The 20,418-nt window shown below is 44.9% G+C and overlaps 1 protein-coding gene across 1 annotated transcript; it reads right to left on the minus strand.

The window, feature by feature from the left end:
* Window positions 1–215: 215 nt before the first annotated feature.
* Window positions 216–20,189, minus strand: LOC144135166 (uncharacterized). Its single transcript, XM_077667907.1, has 6 exons — window positions 20,141–20,189; window positions 18,139–18,217; window positions 14,291–14,324; window positions 4,766–4,907; window positions 2,286–2,423; window positions 216–499 (listed from the first exon to the last, which is right to left on the minus strand). Exons 2-6 carry the CDS (start codon window positions 18,141–18,143, stop codon window positions 381–383), a joined length of 438 nt encoding a protein of 145 aa, XP_077524033.1. The 5' UTR covers window positions 18,144–18,217; window positions 20,141–20,189; the 3' UTR covers window positions 216–380.
* Window positions 20,190–20,418: the final 229 nt, after the last annotated feature.

The raw sequence follows: 20,418 nt of genomic DNA on the forward strand, positions 1-20,418 counted from the left end.
GGCTCAAGACGAGCTTTACCAGTAATAAAAACGTGTAATGAGAAGTACGCGTTTTCAGGAATACGCTATTATTGGTTAGGTAACGAAGGGAGCTATCGCCAATCACGCAATCTCCTTGGAAGAAGGACAACAGCTAAGAGTTTTCATAGACAAGCGTGCTGCAGTGGTCTGTTTGGAGGCAAATGACTTTTAGGAACGTTATTAATCAGCCCCAACATACGCCGTCTTTAATAAGTGAATGACCAGAAATAACATTGAGAGATTACTGGGTAATAATCGCCAGGATTAAGGCTTATTCTAGTGTAGTTAAATTTGGAGGCAGTACTCCTGAGGGAAATATAAGAAAATGTGTACGGTGAACTCAGTTTCAGCCGTGGTGTTCAGGGTGCCTTGAAGTATTTCTTGCAGGTGCAAGTGCGCGCGTTGCAGTAAAAGCCGAGGCCGCACTGGCGAATGTCCCGGTGGTCATTGACGTTGTTCGAGCACTCATCGTTCAGCCCTGCGAGAAACAACGATTGTATATAGCATTTTCTAGTACATTAAATTATCATATATAGTGTATTACTATATATAATTTATTATTATCTTAGTATAGCGTGTTAAGTATATATAGTACATTGTATATAGCATGACGAATAGCAGATACGCTACGTCAAATGTCATGGTGATGTCGTTGCAGGGGTAGTGTGGTGAGATAGATTATTGAACGTGCTTAAGGGAATCCCCAAGGTGGAGTAATCTTATACAAAAACAGTTACCCTTTATCATTTACGCATGGGTAGCCAAACGGATACATAGGAATGCTATACAGCTTTCGTAGAAACTGCGTAGTGCAATAAATTTCGCCTCGGCCAGGCGATCCTCACCGTGACTCTCGAATGCGTTTAAAAAGGAAAACTAAGAGGTTACAATGTGAGGACGAATCGATGAACAAATGGAACAACTCGCAAGTCCACTGTATTTAGAAGAATGCCTCAAGGCGGAGTAAGAATTTAAAGTCTTCATTACGGTCAACCCAAGCACAAGCATACAACGCAGCCATGTTGCCAATATAACAATAACTGCATAGCAGACTTTTCCGAGGGGAAAACTTCGTAGTTATCGTAGTTGTATGTCTCCTAATTTTTATACGACAGTTTAAATGTCCCGTGTCGAAGAAAAATGCGGCGCCATCGGCGTTGGCCACGGCGCAAAAAACGGCGAGTGAAAAATCCAAGATTGGTCGGCTGGGATGGAAGCTTGGCGTAGCTGAATGGTGTAGTGGCGCCAGCACGCGTCGCCCGCCAGAACTAAGACGCGCTGCGGAGCAGCGCCAACGCATGTAGGAGTACAATCGCTGGCGGCAACGCAGTGCAAGACGAGAGAGAGGCGCTGCTTGCCGCCGTCCTGTTTCGCTTAGCGAAAATTTGCATTGCTAGGCTGAATTAAGGTTTCCTTTCGAGCACTAGCCAATCCAAATACGAAGTTAACAGTTTCCAGCATTCCGCAGTGTCTCCAGAGTGGACAAAGTACCACATTGCCTTTTTCTCCATCGTGGTGTTTTTGGGAAACTGTGCGTTTGAGAATGGCGAAAAATCTGGTGTTTTTATTTCAGAAGGCATCTAAGGGGTGCCTCCTGCATGTTTGTTTTCACGTTTCGAGCAGAACACTTTGCAAAAGTGTCTGCGCATTATACCATCATAAAAATTAATCAAATTTAACTAGAGGATCTAACTGGATGGCCGTAAAGTTAGGTCTCATCAGCAGATGAAGATGCAACTTGTGTACGCTAATTGCGTTTGTCATTGACGAGTTAACAGTATGACGCGGTACCAGCAACCACATAAAATATGCGTATTTCGAACCCTCATAACTGCACATAGAGTTGACACTTTGTGTCTGCGTAATGTTCTGTTGTATCACCCTCTCTGAAGTTGTAATTTGCAGACTTACTATAATTGGATTTGAATTTCTACAATGGGGTTCTTAAGAAGAGGCGGCAATAGCGGAAATGCTCCTTTCAAGCCGCATTATAGAGGTAGCACCCATTGTGATCATTTCATCAACCTTTTCCATCCTTATCATCATCTCTCACTGGGAGGAAACCTCATCTAAATACATTGCACAGCATACAGACAGATCGTGACGAATGGACGCGCAAGTTTATTTTTCAGCCACTGTGTCAACCATCGGTAGGATGAGCGACTGAAAAGTTTGTTTGCGTGTTTTCAATGACAAGCATCCGGCTAAAGCGCAAAGTATATGCGACACCCTTGGGCGAGGATATACAGAAGGCTCGGTCGTACCGAGGTCAAGGACGCACGCGTGGCAGCAGCGGCATCCATCGGCGTAAGGACGAACCATCCCTCGGCAGGTGCTGTTCCCGGGCTCCGGTCCACACGTGGTATGCTTGCAGGGCTCGCCGGTGCACGCGTTCTGACGCTCTGTGAGCGCCGTCCCGTATAAATATTTGTACGTTTCCATGACAAACACTTGCAGCGCTACATTTTGCGAGATGATCATAAAGTATATATAATAACACGTAATTCACATGTTAATTATTTTCCAGCGTCTCTTCAAATGCTAAGCATGTTTACGACGAACCCGAGCCCTTTTGTGAAGCCGAGTACATCTTTAATAGACTACAGTGCTATCCGAGATCTTCTTTACCACGATCTCCTCTCCTTTTTACCGACGATTTGTTTTGCGCCGCCTCGTTTCTGCCGATCCAAATGGCAAGTTTCATGACCCAATTCTCGCACGACTGGCTTTCATTAGGTGTGGTTCTTACCTCAAGAACCATATCTTCACTTCGCTTCTGAGCCGGAATATTCCTGTGCGGTGCTCTATAGCTTTTCGTTGGAAATATTCACGCGGGTGATGAAAGCAATGGGTTAGTTATTACTGAGAATTCAAGAAAAAGATAACAAGAACGGTAATTCAGGTGCCACGGGAAGGCACGTACACATACCCGTCACGGTGGGTTAGTAGGTTGGGCGTTCAGTTGCAAATGCCAGAAAAGGTCGCCATGCAACGCCCCGACGGCGGCAGTTATTTAGATTGAAGCGAAATGCAAAAATGCCTGTTTACCCGCCGCGGTGGCTCAGTGGGAATGGCGCTCGGCTGCCGATCCGAAAAACGCGGGTTCGTTCCCGGCCGTGGCGGTCGAATTTCGATGGAGGCGAAATTCTAGAAGCCCGTGTACTGTGCGATGTCAGTGCACATTAAATAACCCCAGGTGGTCGAAAGTTCCAAAGCCCTTCACTATGGCTTCTCTTATAGCCTGAGTCGCTTTCGCACATTAAACCCCCATAAACCAAAAATGCCTGTGTCCTATGCGATGCCAGGGCATTTTAAATAACCCTAGGTGGTAGAATTTCATCTGTAGCCCTTCACTATAGCACCCGTCATAACCCATGTGTCGCAACATGACGTTAAGCCACACAAGTTACTTTTTTATATATTTTTAGTCTAGGAGACTAATAAAACGAAGAACGAAGGAACTAAAATGCAAACGAAGAAAAGAAAGCCTGAAGCACAAAACATACAAACTAGGCTACTCCTTGCTTCATATCAGCCACCGTAGCAAGTTTGAACTGATGATAAACTGTGCAGTTTTACATCTTCCTGATGTAAAATTAGACGCTGCTTTAAACGATGGACTTGATAGATCGCGTTTCACTAGTGCCCTCCAGATAATATACAAAAAGTCCTATGGGCGTCTGTGGAAAAAGCTATGTCCGTCTATGGCCTTTTATGAACGTCTATAAGCACCCACAGAGGTGCTTACTGCCGGCTATTGAAAAATCTATGCCACTAAAACTATAGCTTTGGAACCATACAACTTTCTTAAGCTCTCTATAGAAAAATATATCAGCCGGTATCTACAGCTATACATAGAAATAGTAAAGATCTATAGGTATTTGGGCCAAAATTCTATAGCCGGCCATAGGACATTTTTGTATGGATATACTTTACAGCCGCATGAATTTGCTGACACATGAATTTGCTGTTACCCATAGTGCAGGGATAATGTTCTCAGCAGTAGAGAAGAGAAGCGCCTTTCAGACGGAGCGAATTTTTTACCATGTTTTACAAGTATCATCACTTTTTACCCCGTAAGGTAAATGCCGAAGGCAGAGTAAAGAAACGACAAAGAAGGCAGCGCATGTACAGGTACATGTACGTCCACATGTACAGCACGTACAGGTGGCTGGTTAAAAAGTAGCCAGGTCGCATGACATGCTTTAGAGTCGTATAATAAACGACAAAAGGAATTCAGAGGCTAGAATGTAGGCTTACTGGGATTCAGAGCATAAGGGGCTTGATAGGTGGTTCACTACACTACTGAAAGGCAGACCATGTAGCCTGAAGACCTCACCGGCCGCTGCAGTGGCTCAGTGGTCATGATGCTCGGCTGCTGAATCGCAAGACGACGGTTCGATCCCGACCGCGGTGGTCACATTTGCGATGCCAGTGCACGGGAAAGAACAACGGGTATTTTAAATTAACCGGAGCCCTCCACTACTGCGTCCCCCAGAGCCCGAGTCGCTTTGGGACGTTACGCCCAATAAACTAAACGAACAAAGACTGCACCAAGGCTGTAAAGTCGTAATGTGAGAGCCAACAAAATGACTGCACAAAATTTCTACTTTTCGGGATATTTCTCCACTAAATTTGAGAATGACTTTTGGACACTACACGCAAAGAGGAAAACTGGTTACATTCGGATAAAAGGCACAGGCCACATAGTCAACGGAAGCAGCAAGACGCCGCCTGCGCTCACTTTCGGGGTCTACGAAGGCGTCCCAGTCTGGGAGCTCTCCGCAGTCTGGCTCCTTGAAGGAGGACACCAGCACGAGCGTCATGACGCAGCCAGTGGTCACCACGCCGGCCAGGCTGACGGCAACCACGAACAACCGCGTCTCCTGAGCACAGCACCAGCAGAGTAATTTAGTACGTAACAATTACGAAGAAAAGAATGTTAGATATTGTTGCGACAAGCGGTCATCACGAGTAGCCCCCCCCCCCCCCCCCCCCGCTTGGACATGGTGTGGTAGAGTCTAAGGCTCGAATAATTAGGCAGGCAAGATTGCCGATGAAAAGCAATGAAAGATTCCGTTGATTGATGATGTACAGAAGGCAAAATGCTTTTCTAGAACACGTTCTGGGCGTGATTCAGGCTGAACACGCGATATCTAGCGATGAAATTTGGTTAACTATTGTCTGTATGTAAGCATGTGGAGTTAAACTGATAGGACTTTATCGTCATTTCTTGCTTTCATGGTCGCCGCGGTTTTGAACCCGTGGAGCACAGAGTTCGATCGTTCTAGACATGTGTTTTGCAATCTGTACAGCATCCGTCAAAAGTGTACGGCACAAAGGAATTGCTCCTAAGCTGTTTAGCGGGGCACCCTAGCACATCTAGCAGTCCAATGCTGGAGATGATTGAGGACGTGAGGCCATTCCTCTTTCGAGAGGGTACGGCCACTGAGGATGCATAACGAGGCATACAGCGGGCCGCACGAGCAAACCCCATGGGCCGTACACTTTTGACGGGAAGTGCACGTCTTAATTTTCGGAAGGGTGAGGACATGAATTCCTTTCACCGTCAATAAAATTCGAAGACTGCTTCGGATTTCAAACCTTCGTCAAAAGCAATACATGATAACATTATTCAGGAAGGGATCCACACAAGCAAATCAGACACTTCTGCTCTGTTTTGAGGCGAGTTCTGTACAGAGCTGATTATGGTATTAACAATGCCGTTTCCGCCATGCGCGAAAGCGCATCTCCTGTGCGCAACGATTTCTTTACATCATGAACCTTATGTGCTCTATGTGCCGGCCTTTTGACATTGTTATGGGCTCCTTATTTTCCTACATTTTGCATGTTGTGTCATCGCATAGCGCTTTCTGGCTGTCTTCTCTGTACGTCTTCGCAATAGCGAAAAGGAAAAAAAAGCCGCCTTTATAAGCTTCCCAAGGATGGAAAATAAAATCCAAGTGTCACTTCCACCGAACATTTTTACTGGGAAACTGAGGTGATGTGAAGACAATTTTCTTGCGCGCGGATCTCTGGCCTAGAGCTACAGCTCGAGTGACTTTGAAATGGTGATCAGAGAGTTGTTTTCAGTCTTGACGTCACTAGTGTGAACAGTGTGGAGGAGAAAAATGATTAGATTTTTAGTCATAGTTCTCTCCGCAACAAACGCGCCTTTTTGGTGCGGAACAAGCGTTAACGTTGTTTTAAAGAGCTACGCAATCAATTTTTACAAATAAAAAGAATTGGACAAATCTGACTTCAGCCGTGGGCGTGTGAACAGCATTGTGGCACGGTTGCTTGACAGCATGCGTCTGTTCATGCAGATAGCGGGATATCTTCAGATCTACGTGGCATCGACCGCTCCAACAGACACCGCATGGATTGCACCTGCACCTTATTGCTGTTATGCTGACCTGGCTTCATATGACCCGTCCTGGCAACCCTCTTGGACCGTGGCTCCTTCGCAGAAGTTCAGCTCATCGCCTACGACATCACCATTTCCTCTGGATATAAACGAACGCCAGCGGCCCGCGCCTTCCAGTGGGCGTGTGAACAGCATCGTGGCACGGTTGCTTGACAGCATGCGTTTGTTCATGCAGATAGCGGGATATCTTCAGATCTACGTGGCATCGACCGCTCCAACAGACACCGCATGGATTGCACCTGCACCTTATTGCTGTTATGCTGACCTGGCTTCATATGACCCGTCCTGGCAACCCTCTTGGACCGTGGCTCCTTCGCAGAAGTTCAGCTCATCGCCTACGACATCACCATTTCCTCTGGATATAAACGAACGCCAGCGGCCCGCGCCTTCCAGTGGGCGTGTGAACAGCATCGTGGCACGGTTGCTTGACAGCATGCGTTTGTTCATGCAGATAGCGGGATATCTTCAGATCTACGTGGCATCGACCGCTCCAACAGACACCGCATGGATTGCACCTGCACCTTATTGCTGTTATGCTGACCTGGCTTCATATGACCCGTCCTGGCAACCCTCTTGGACCGTGGCTCCTTCGCAGAAGTTCAGCTCATCGCCTACGACATCACCATTTCCTCTGGATATAAACGAACGCCAGCGGCCCGCGCCTTCCAGTGGGCGTGTGAACAGCATCGTGGCACGGTTGCTTGACAGCATGCGTTTGTTCATGCAGATAGCAGGATATCTTCAGATCTACGTGGCATCGACCGCTCCAACAGACACCGCATGGATTGCACCTGCACCTTATTGCTGTTATGCTGACCTGGCTTCATATGACCCGTCCTGGCAACCCTCTTGGACCGTGGCTCCTTCGCAGAAGTTCAGCTCATCGCCTACGACATCACCATTTCCTCTGGATATAAACGAACGCCAGCGGCCCGCGCCTTCCAGTGGGCGTGTGAACAGCATCGTGGCACGGTTGCTTGACAGCATGCGTTTGTTCATGCAGATAGCAGGATATCTTCAGATCTACGTGGCATCGACCGCTCCAACAGACACCGCATGGATTGCACCTGCACCTTATTGCTGTTATGCTGACCTGGCTTCATATGACCCGTCCTGGCAACCCTCTTGGACCGTGGCTCCTTCGCAGAAGTTCAGCTCATCGCCTACGACATCACCATTTCCTCTGGATATAAACGAACGCCAGCGGCCCGCGCCTTCCAGTGGGCGTGTGAACAGCATCGTGGCACGGTTGCTTGACAGCATGCGTTTGTTCATGCAGATAGCAGGATATCTTCAGATCTACGTGGCATCGACCGCTCCAACAGACACCGCATGGATTGCACCTGCACCTTATTGCTGTTATGCTGACCTGGCTTCATATGACCCGTCCTGGCAACCCTCTTGGACCGTGGCTCCTTCGCAGAAGTTCAGCTCATCGCCTACGACATCACCATTTCCTCTGGATATAAACGAACGCCAGCGGCCCGCGCCTTCCAGTGGGCGTGTGAACAGCATCGTGGCACGGTTGCTTGACAGCATGCGTTTGTTCATGCAGATAGCAGGATATCTTCAGATCTACGTGGCATCGACCGCTCCAACAGACACCGCATGGATTGCACCTGCACCTTATTGCTGTTATGCTGACCTGGCTTCATATGACCCGTCCTGGCAACCCTCTTGGACCGTGGCTCCTTCGCAGAAGTTCAGCTCATCGCCTACGACATCACCATTTCCTCTGGATATAAACGAACGCCAGCGGCCCGCGCCTTCCAGTGGGCGTGTGAACAGCATCGTGGCACGGTTGCTTGACAGCATGCGTTTGTTCATGCAGGTTAGTAATGACGTTCCTATGTTTGCAAAGAAATCTAGCAATGTCTTGTGCTGTTCCCACGCCCACAAGTGCTATTAGGTTTGCTTGTGCAGTCATTTGATGTGTGTGCTCAGCTGGTTCTGCAGTCGGGTGATGTCGAACTTAACCCTGGCCCTGTACGCGTTCTAAGAACAGTGAAACGGATGACTCTGTACAGGAAAAGCTTAATGACGTGTTAACTTTATTACAGAACGTTAACTCACGCACTGCTAGAATGGAAACCGAACAGTTACGCTTAATTGCTTCCATATCTGAAATAAAGGGAAATCAGGAATCTATGAAAAAGAATATCTCCGATATCGATGCGAGGCTGTCGGCAGTTGAACTTCAAGCTTCTGCTTCTGACGAAGCTCAACAAGAGCTGCTGACCCTGCGCGAACTCGCTGATAACCTGATTAGCGAGAATGCCAAATTGCGGCTTCGTCAGTCACAGCTTGAGGACAGGCAGCGAAGAGACAATCTATTGTTTTTTGGCTTACGTGACAGTCCAACGGAAACATGGGAAGGAACGGAAGACAAGCTTTTGAGCGTTATCTCTAACTGCTTCAGTCCGGCGCTTATGAAGGATGCGTTTGAACGTACCCATAGGATTGGTACATTTACGGATGATAAATGTCGCCCGGTCATCGTGAAGTTCTCCTCCTTTAAAACAAAGCAACAAATTCTATCCCAGTCAGCGAAACTTAAAGATGAAGGTATCACCGTAAGTGAAGATTACTCGTTGGAAACGCGTCAGGCCAGGAAAAAGCTGCTTCAATTCGCTAAGGGTCAGGACTCATTTTACAAGCTTAGGCACAACAAACTGTACATTAAGAACAAATGCTACAGTTATAACCCTGCTCGCGACTGCGTTTTCATGGAGGCTAATCTTCGGGCATCAGCAACTTCTCTTGATAGTAACTCAAGTCACGGTATCGCTGCTTCATCACATGCTGAGCCGACTGATCGATTGTCTCCTTCGCCAGTCCACAATCAGCAGTCAAATGACGGTACCTCTGGCTCGACCTACGCGCCGTAGGGCTGCGCGAGGGGCAGTGGGCCAGTGTCCGATACTGGCAACTCGCTTTCTTTTCTTTTTTCCAACATACGAAGCTTACTACCCAAGCGCGATGAAGTTAATCCTATCATTGATTCGTGTGATGCTGATGTCGTCTTACTAACCGAAACATGGCTTTCTTCCAAGATAGCGGACATTGAACTATTTGACTGCAAAAAACGCTATAACGTGTTTAGGTCTGACAGAAGTGAGAGATCTGGTGGAGGTGTTTTAATAGCTGTCGCGGATAATTTTGTAGCATCGCCTATTAATATTCCAACTAGCCTAGAACTGGTTTGGGTGGAACTTAGTGTACGTTTTAAGAGAACGATTTTGGGTATATGTTACCGTCCCCCGTCCTCAAGCCATACATTCGTTGATGAATTGCATGATTCCCTTAACATGATCACTGTACGATTTCCGAGTACACCTATTGTCTTAGCTGGTGACTTTAACTACCCTAGTATCCTGTGGACTAGTACATCACCTTATCTCAGCTCTTTTTCTACTGAGTGTAAAAAGTTTTTGTCAATTTGTATGGATTTCAATTTTTCGCAGTTAGTCTCTAAACCTACTCGAACTACTTTATCCTCATCGAATGTTTTAGATCTTGTTCTAACTAACGTGCCTGATCATATCCCTTCGATTTTTTACCTACCTGGTCTCAGTGATCATTCTTTGCTGCATTTTGATGTACAAATTCCTGTATCTATCCGAGTTAGTCAGGCTAAACACATTAGAGATTATAAACGGGCTGACTTTAATGCTATTAACTGCGAACTAGCTGGTTTTTTGGATGATTACTTACCAGGCTTTTCACAGCGTTCTCTTTACGCTAACTGGGATTTGTTCAAGGATATCGTTGAACATCTCATTAACACTTTTGTACCATTAAGATCTTTGAAGTGCGATCGGGAATCACCTTGGTTTAATAATGTTTTAAAAAGACTCTCCAATAAAAAGAAGCGCTTGTTCCGCTCTGCGAAGTTGTTGAATTCTAAACAACGATGGGAGGCCTACTTTTCCGCAGCTGCAGAGTACAAAGGTGCGCTAAAAAACGCAAAGGACACATTTTTTAACCACACACTGCCTGCTATGCTGGTCAATAATCCAAAACAATTTTGGAATGTAGTTAACAAGAAAGACCCTTCCACAATACTACTTACTTCTTCTGATGGTGTTGCCTTTCCTCCATACGAATGTGCTTCTGTTCTAAACAATATATTTGCTGCGGCATTTTCTACCAACTTTTCTCTTGTTCATCACGTGTGCCCTGTTTTTGATGCTCTTCCTATGGATCCAGTTATATTCGACGCGTCAGGCATCCAGTGCATCATAGAAAATCTTAAGGTTTCCTCTTCCTGCGGTGTTGACAACATTAATTCGAAGTTTTTAATTAATACAAAGTACTATTGTTCCATAATTCTTACTAAATTGTTTGAGCAGTCTCTTGCAACAGGTTGTATTCCCAATGATTGGAAAATTGGGAAGGTGATTCCACTGCATAAGTCCGGAAGTAAACATTCTCCTGATAACTTTAGACCTATATCACTCACTAGTATTCCGTGCAAGATCATGGAACACGTCATATATTCTCATCTCATCTCTTTTTTAGAATCTAACTCCTTTTTCAGCATTGCCCAGCATGGTTTTCGTAAGTCTTTTTCATGCGAAACTCAGCTAATATGTTTCACACATGACCTTCATTGCATCCTTGACCACGGGTCTCAGGCAGATTGCATATTTTTGGACTTCACGAAAGCGTTTGACACTGTTTCACATGAGCTTCTCTTTCTTAAATTAAGCAATCTTAACATAGACCCTAATGTCCTTGCATGGCTACAATGCTTTCTTTCTAACCGTTCACAATTCGTAACACCGAACAATATAAACTCTCATTCTTTGCCTGTCCGTTCCGGCGTGCCTCAGGGGTCAGTTCTTGGGCCCCTCCTTTTTCTCATCTATATAAATGACTTACCGGCTAACATTTCTTCTTCAATTAATCTTTTTGCCGATGATTGTGTTATTTACCGCGAAATTAAAGATGGTAATGATGTATCTTGTCTTCAATCCGATATTAACAAGGTTCTTGACTGGTGTTTTACTTGGAACATGCAACTAAACATTAATAAGTGTAAACATGTACGCATTTCTCGTCTCTCTAATGCCCCTTCTTCTTATCACATTAACAACGTGTCTCTCGAAACCGTGTCATGTTATAAATATCTGGGTGTTTACGTTTCTTGTAACCTGTCTTGGAAAACTCACGTTGAATACATAATAAATAACGCTGATCGCATGCTTGGGTACCTTCGCAGAAAATTCTCACGTTCATCTACTTCAATAAAATTATTACTTTATAAAACATTGGTTCGGTCCAAGTTAGAATATGCTGCATCTGTCTGGAGCCCTGGCATCGATTCACTCGTTTCAGATTTGGAAGCTGTACAGAACCGCGCATGCCGTTTCATTCTTTCTAATTATCACCGAACAAGCAGTGTAACCGCCATGAAATCAAGTTTGTCCCTACCACTTCTTTCCCACCGCAGATCAATAGCCTCATTGTGTCTCTTTCATAAAATTTACCACAACAGCTTTCTCAATCCTAAGTTACTGTCTAGACCATGTTACATATCAGCACGCGTTGATCACCGTCATAAAGTTGGAATCCCATCTTGTCACACCAAATGTTTTCATGACTCATTCATACCCCGAACTTGTGTCAGCTGGAATCACCTTCCCCACGACATCGCAGGTATTTCCGATAACAATGCATTTCGTAAAGTCCTTAATGTTTCTTTCTGAGTATGTGTCGTTTATTACTGTATAAAAATTGCCTTTTTACCTTCTACACACTCTTTTAAAATATCCCCACTGCATTCTAATCTTATTGCCTTCCTGTGTTTTCACTTTTTATGTATTCCTGGTTTATTTTTGTTTTCCCTCCTTGTTGTTGCTGTTTAGGCTGAATTTTTATGTATTCCCACTCCCCTCTGTAATGCCTTCGGGCCCTGAGGGTACAATAAATAAATAAATAAATAAATAAATAAATAAATAAATAAATAAATAAATAAATAAATAAATAAACTCACTACCGTCACTGTCACTTCGTAGCGCGCGAGAAGGTAACAATGATGAACCGTTTTTCTAAGCGCTCACAAGAAATTAATCATAAGGAATTAATAAAATTTAATATGACGCAAAGTTTGAATAACACGAATTACTGTCCTGAAACCATTAGGCGATAAAGATGAATATTTTTTTAGCCATAACTCCGGAGAATGGTCTATTTATGTACAGCTGTCTGTGCGTAAAACATTCCAACATTCTTGGACAAAAATTTTGAATATTGGAAAAATGTAAGGTATTGATATAGAAGTATTGAAGGCAATTGTTCATTCTTCCAAAATGTAGCAAAATCTTTCTTTTACAGTGTATCCATCTCTCGCATTGAGCAGTGAAGAACTCCACGAAAAAACCAATTGGGAACGATTTTCGATGATACCAAATAGGTTAACAGCAAAACATTTCAAGCCTGCCGACAGGAGATCTGTCGTTACGACAAAACCCCTTTTTAATGCCTTCCACATAACTCCAATACACGAGGTATATAATGTCAACTTAATAAAACGATATAGGAGAAGTAATACCTATCGTAATTTACTTGAAACTTTGTCTCAACTAACACCCAGAGAACACACTTATGTTATAAGAAACCGCGATAAATGGTTCATTCCCCAAATACGAACAAACTATGGACGTCAAATGCTCAGCTACCTCTTACCATTATTGCTAAATGCTTTGTGTTAGTCTTACAAACCAGTTTTTTTGCATCTTATTTCTTTTCCTGTTTTTGTCTGTTTTTATCTCTTTTTTATTTTTTCCAAGTCAGTTGTGTCTCGCTTATTTTCCTCAAACGCAATTGTTTTGTTAGTTGCTGCCAATATATGTAATCAAACAAACCTTGAGACCTTGTACGGGGGCGCAGGCGCGCAATCAAGCTCCAGTGAGAGCTTTTTGTCTGCGCCCCTAACATCTGGATGATGTAAATAAAGATTTGATTGATTGATTGATTGATTGATATTGACTGTCATAGTGAAGTCTTGCACTATATAAAAAAACAGCGCTCAAAAACTGTTTTGTCGTTCAAAAATGCTTTTGTCTAGAATTGTTGGGTACGCTTCAGCCAGAGGCTGGCTGTTTTTTTTGTCCTGCCGTGCTTCGTTGCTTTTCACGCTGCTCTGCAGTGTACCAATTAGCAAATTAGCATCAATTCAGTTATCTGCATTGAATTTATTCATGGGTGTTGACGAGTGCTGTTCACTTCTCTCCCTTCTATGGTCATGTTCCGCCTCACAACTAATTCACAGTGCAGTGGGATCTACTTGCGCAAGGTGACCAGTTCCGTAACTCTCTGGCTGTGGCTCGAGCGCTTGTGAACAGCGTGTTGTTTTTACTGTGATGTGCAGCTTTTACTGTAGTGCGAAGTAGTGACAAAATGATGTGGTTGATACATACACAAATCTGGTTATAGTTGGCCAATTACAGATATTGTTTTGCATAAGAAGTTAAAGTAAGACAAGCCAGTTACATTTTGCCAAGTCGCATGGGATTATTCCATGGGCTCATAAGTGCGAGACTCCTCAATACAAGTGTTGCTGAAAATGGCACGTATGTAGTCCGTGCCTACTCTCTGTGTTTCCTTGGTGAAAGTTGAGCGCAATGCTCAAATGCTGCCAGAACTTCAGAAGCATGTTGGATAATAAAACTTTCACAGGAAGGAGTCATTCACTAGGTGTTTTGTAGAGCGTTTGCCCGAGTTAATTGCTAAAAAGTATCTTTTTCCAAAGAAACAGGCATGGGTTGTAGAAAGTAAGAAGCAAGAAAGTTAGGGGATTTAGTCGCATTTAGCAGGATACTATCATTATGTTCTTACCTTTGTTGCTCCAACCTCCAGCTCGATTGATTGGCTGAAATGTCGAGATTTAGAGCAATGCATGAGAACTTCGCTGTTTCATTGTATTGTTGGTGATAACAAAAATCCCCTTCAACCGTTATAGCTATTACTGAGCGTTGACGTCAAAGTTCTCGGGTCCCGCTCGCCTTAAGCATGGACCTTATGTCAAAGTTCTCGGGTCCCGCTCGCCTTAAGCATGGACCCTATGTCAAAGTTCTCGGGTCCCGCTAGCCTTAAGCATGGACCCTATCATGCAGGAGCAGATTTGAAGGCGTTGGTCTTGTTGTAGTCTAAGGAGATAATGAAATGTAGAAACTGCTTTTCACTTATGCGACAAAATTCTGCGGACAATACTTACCCATTAGTTTCCTTAAATCATTTTGAAATAAAGTTTAAAGTTACATTGGTTCATCGCTTAAAACATTTTTGTAATGAAAATTAAGTATGTTTCCTATTATTTAATGAAAATTAAGTATGTTTCCTATTCGTCAAACGCACAGAAGTGGCTTTTGCCTCTCTTGCTACTTATCCTGATTAATCAGGCGATGGGCTCCAGAGATACTGACGTCGAGCTCTTTCGTGAGACAAGGTTTGCGAGTAGACCAGGCTCGCTAAACCACTAGACTGATTGCAGGAAGGTAATTATTGTGCTAACTCATTATTATGTTGCGCAATGCGCCGAGAATAATACTAATTGGTTTTTGGGGAAATGAAATGGCGCAGTAAATGTCTCATATATCGTTGGACAATTGAACCGCGCCGTAAGGAAAGGGATAAAGCAGGGAGTGAAAGAAGAAAACGAAGGAAAAAGGTTCCGTAGTGGAGGGCTCCGGAATAATTTCGACCACCTGGGGAACTTTAACGTGCACTGACATCGCACAGAACACGGGCGCCTTAGCGGTTCGCCTCCATAAAAACGCAACCGCCGCGGTTGCGTTGAGCCCGGGAACTCCGGATCAGTAGCCGAGAAATGCAGGCTTTCCTTCGATGCGTATGGGAGGCTATGGGAGCACTGTACCGAAAACCTGAAGTCTGAAGATTTTTTTTAGTCCGTCGGTTGTCTGAGAGATTGTTCAAGTCCAGCGTTCTCGGGCAAAAATTTTGAAAATTGGAAAATTGTAAGAGACTGGTATGGGTGTATTGAAGGTAATGGTTCGGTATTCTGATCTGTAGCAAAATCTTTGTTTTAGGGTGTCTCCAGCGATCGCATCGAACAGTTAAAACTGCCGTAGAATACCAATGCAAAGCGCTTTTGACGATAGCAAAAACGTGAATAGGAAAACAATACAAGAATGCCGTCAGGTGATCTCCGGTAGTATTGATTTTTATAGTGAAATCTAACATTATAAGAAAAAAAAATTGCGTTCATAAACGGTTTCCCACTCAAAAATGCTTTTATCCAGGATTGATGGGCATGTAAAATGAGATGCGATTTGCAGAAAACAGGATTAGTGTCGGCATGCCAAAGGTTTTAGGAATCAGCGTGGAATTATCATTAGACGTGGCGGCGAGAATTGCATGGGAATGATGTTATTGCAATGAATAAATACAAAGTTGGCATTTGTCTACTCTACTGGAGTCAACCCCGGGCGGGCAGTAAGGTCCTGTGACAACTCGGGATTTCTGAGTACATTGGGTCTTCTAAATGTGAACGGACTGAATGGTATTTTTGAAGAAGTGGATTTTTGTTTTCAAACGTGTTGCGAGAAGTGATCGGCACTTCTGCAGCATGCTTTTTAACTCAATGTTCCGCTTCATCTCAGACACAATCTGTTGTCTAAGTATTGACTGGATGCAAAGCAATAGTTATCTTTTAGTGGCGTACGTCCTTATGCATGAGATAGGACAAAAACAACGTACAAAAACAGTTCACGAACCCACTGCATGGTAAAGCGAAACATACTCAAAAATGAAGACACCATAGCGAATGCAAAAAGTCGCGGTGTTGCATAACTGCATGACGTGACCCGCCCGGCGTGAACCTTGGTTAACGAAAACGCAGCTTGTAATTATTAACCGTGCATTTGATTTCGTTTAATTAAGTCCTAAGACCCACAGGCTTTACATAAGGCGCTGGTAGTGCTGAGGTATAAGAACAAACGGATAATATAAAAACACTGGACATTAAAAGCAACCAAGAAATGACATAAATAAAAAAAATATTGTGACGAAGAAGACGAACTGTGCAGTGGCGCGGGCAGGATCGCTCGCGCTAGGCCAGCGGCCATTAAATCACCTCATTGCCATCGACCATCGCGTCTCTTTCTTCGGCTGGCCGCCACGTAACATTTGGTGGAGGTGGGGGTTATGATCGACATCCTGGTCCGGGGAGTTAAGGCGTCCTGCTTCTGCCGTGGTCGTCGGCCGTGAGTTCTTGGCATGTGTCGCTCGGCCTTCCCCCAGCCTTTCAGAACCGAACGGACCTCTCCGTTGTTCCCCCCGCCCTGTCCCCCGACAGACCACTCAACACGATGAACTGAACCCAGCGCAAGGACCTGACCTATCGACCCCACTGACCCGAGACGCCGCTTACATCTGAAGACACCGTTTCCCTGCCCAGGCCGTTAGGCGCGTCCTGGGGCCTCAAGCGTCGGCTACTTGCGACCTGCGGCCCGCAAGCTTCGTGGACCAGGAATCATTCAGCCATCTCATTCATCGTGGCGGCCAGCACCTCACCGCTTTCTCGTTCCTGTCCAACCATACTCTTGAGCCCGTAACCACTTCGCGCGTCTCTTTCTCACCGATCGGGACGATCGCTCGGTGGCCCCGGGTAGTGTGACGAAGAAGACGAACTGTGCAGTGGCGCGGGCAGGATCGCTCGCTCTAGGCCAGCGGCCATTAAATCACCTCATTGCCATCGACCATCGCGTCTCTTTCTTCGGCTGGCCGCCACGTAACATTTGGTGGAGGTGGGGGTTATGATCGACATCCTGGTCCGGGGAGTTAAGGCGTCCTGCTTCTGCCGTGGTCGTCGGCCGTGAGTTCTTGGCATGTGTCGCTCGGCCTTCCCCCAGCCTTTCAGAACCGAACGGACCTCTCCGTTGTTCCCCCCGCCCTGTCCCCCGACAGACCACTCAACACGATGAACTGAACCCAGCGCAAGGACCTGACCTATCGACCCCACTGACCCGAGACGCCGCTTACATCTGAAGACACCGTTTCCCTGCCCAGGCCGTTAGGCGCGTCCTGGGGCCTCAAGCGTCGGCTACTTGCGACCTGCGGCCCGCAAGCTTCGTGGACCAGGAATCATTCAGCCATCTCATTCATCGTGGCGGCCAGCACCTCACCGCTTTCTCGTTCCTGTCCAACCATACTCTTGAGCCCGTAACCACTTCGCGCGTCTCTTTCTCACCGATCGGGACGATCGCTCGGTGGCCCCGGGTAGTGTGACGAAGAAGACGAACTGTGCAGTGGCGCGGGCAGGATCGCTCGCTCTAGGCCAGCGGCCATTAAATCACCTCATTGCCATCGACCATCGCGTCTCTTTCTTCGGCTGGCCGCCACGCAACAATATAAAGAGAAGACGTAGTAAAATGGAAATATTACACTTAGAAAAGCGAATAAGCCTAATGCGAAACACTGAAGGTGGCTCTTTAGCCTATTGCTAAATGTTGTTGGAACTGCACACGAAGCAATGTTTTCAGCAAGGTCATCTATTCAGGCTCGTAATTTGTTAAAATATTGGTTTCGGTATTTCGTGCACACCACATCCGTCTTATGCTTAGGGTCATCGATAGCACTTTTTGATTGATATAGTTTGGGCGTATGTTTAATAGCAGATATTGTAAGCAATGCTTCCATTATAAAGAAAGTTCACAAAGACCCACCTCATCGTGAAGTATGGAGGGCGTCTGGCGGTGCTCCACTTGTGAAGGATGCTCACGGAGCGAACTTTGCGAGCCCACGCTAGGAAAATCACTGAAGTATAGGCACTGCCGTGAAACCACCACACAGGTGAGAATACCCACTACGGTCATTGATTTATATTGCTTCTCATGCAGCTTTAACATGTGAAATTCACATATATTTATAGAAAATTAAATATCAGTCGGTAATTAGCCCAGAAACAACGCTTCGTCATCTTCATTCCCACATCTTATGCCTGTGGGCAGATAAGAACACGTGACATGAGGTGCAACGATAACACACCGGTATATACGTCGAACATATTCAGATGGTGTATGTGATGAAAGTTGTCGCTTTCTTTGGAGCTACTGACCAACCATTGTCAGCAAGGACCGTCTTTGCAGCAAGAACTGTCCTGTCTTGAGTGTGCTTGTCTTCGTCTTTTAGCGCCTGTACGCTTTTTGCGTAAACCATGTCTTTACGACTCCGTCATTCTCCTGAATACCGTCGGGCGCCACTGGTTGTGACGTCAAAATCAGAATGAAAATTAATTTCATACAGCTCATGAAATTCTTGCAAAATACCATGGCATGCAGAATTAGGTTGAAACTCTAGAATGGACAAGAAGCTCCTGCAGAAGGCAAATACAAACAAGTAAGCCTCTGTAAAAACAACATTCCACCAATATATTCATTCGCTAATTACACCCAAAAACCATGTGCACCACTACACGGACCACAAGCACACAATCATGTTCTAGTTGCAATTCAACAATTGTTGAATTATAACTTAGTGAATAACAATGAGAAATGTTACTGAAAGCAAACATTCCAACAAAAACGCAGGGAGACGGCTGACAACTAACGAGAAAAGTATCTAGCCTGAACGGGTATCAAAAATTTGCGGAATGATTAACCGGAAAGAGATTTAGTACAGAAAAAAAGTCCGAAACTAGAGAATAGAAACGTTAAAAAGTCAGCAAATAGATGCTAGGAACACAAAACGTAGTGTTCCTAGCAGTGGAGGATCCAGTTGTCGCGACGATAACCAGTAATGGATAGCTTTGAACAATATGCAGCCTTCAAAGAGTAATGAAAATGATACCATTTCTCTGATGCAATTTTATTTATCGCTTTTACTTCTACAATATTTTTCGCAAGACGTAGTGAAGATAGTAAACAACTGGGAAAAATGATGAAACATGCTTCGCGAACACTGCTGCGCCTGTTTTCGCAAAGAGCGGGAATAGAAAAGTGTGCGATATGTTCAGTGTTCTTAAAGATAACGTTTCATAACGAGCAAATTAGAAGTTGGGTCTTCGATATGCTTAGTGTCTTGCAAAAAGAGCAAAAATAATGAAGTGTATTTGCTACTGGCTACCTCTACGTTAAAATCTGCGTACCGAAGCGTGCGATTTGAACGAGAGTAGTTTTCATTTATGCTAAAGGTGCCGCTGCTATCTTCTTCATTACTTCGGAGTTTTTCCCAGAACAAGAAAAAAGGTCAAATTGACCTTGTATCTTGGTAACAAATCAACGACGCAGGCTGAACACTGGTGTTTTTTCTCTACACAGAACAAGGTCTCGTGCTCTATTCTTGGTCATGGAGGATGTAATACTGCACAGGTGAAAGGGGAAAATGCTGGAGTGCAGGGATTTCGGCAGCGTAAAGAAACCCAGGCGGACGAGGTAATCGCGCAGCCTTCAGTCATAGACCGCATCATAGCTGCTCAGTAGTCCCTGGTAGTCACGAGCGCCTGAAACATTTTGCTATCAAGTAATTATCTTCCAGACAAGTAAATCACTAGGCTCTCTTCTTTCGCATGGGTCGAGTGCCACTGGCCACATCGGCTTGTTTGCGGTTTTGTGTATAAATTGACTGTGAGTTGGTGTTGTCAGTTGATGGGATCGCGTACACTCATGATGAGCAATTGACTAGAGTTTGACGTAGAGAAGAAAATAAGTGGGCGAATCATCGACTTACAGTTAGGTGACCGTACGTCGTAAGGCAGCGCTAAACTAACTTCTTCTTCTTCTTCATCCCAGGTATATGGCACATACCCACGCGGGGGGATTGGCCAAGGTGTAGTAGAATAAACAAAGAAGTTTCCATGGAAGATGACGACAAAGTTGTAGCACCAATCGTGAATTTTGAAAAATCAATGAATAAAAATAAGAGAAGAATATTGACGGTTAAATAACAGACAGCATTTTGGTGAAAAGAGAAGAGCTCGTAGAACTTCAAAAGAATTAGCACATCAA

This window comes from Amblyomma americanum, chromosome 5 (assembly GCF_052857255.1).
Source record: "Amblyomma americanum isolate KBUSLIRL-KWMA chromosome 5, ASM5285725v1, whole genome shotgun sequence".
In the NCBI taxonomy this organism is placed as follows: domain Eukaryota; kingdom Metazoa; phylum Arthropoda; class Arachnida; order Ixodida; family Ixodidae; genus Amblyomma; species Amblyomma americanum.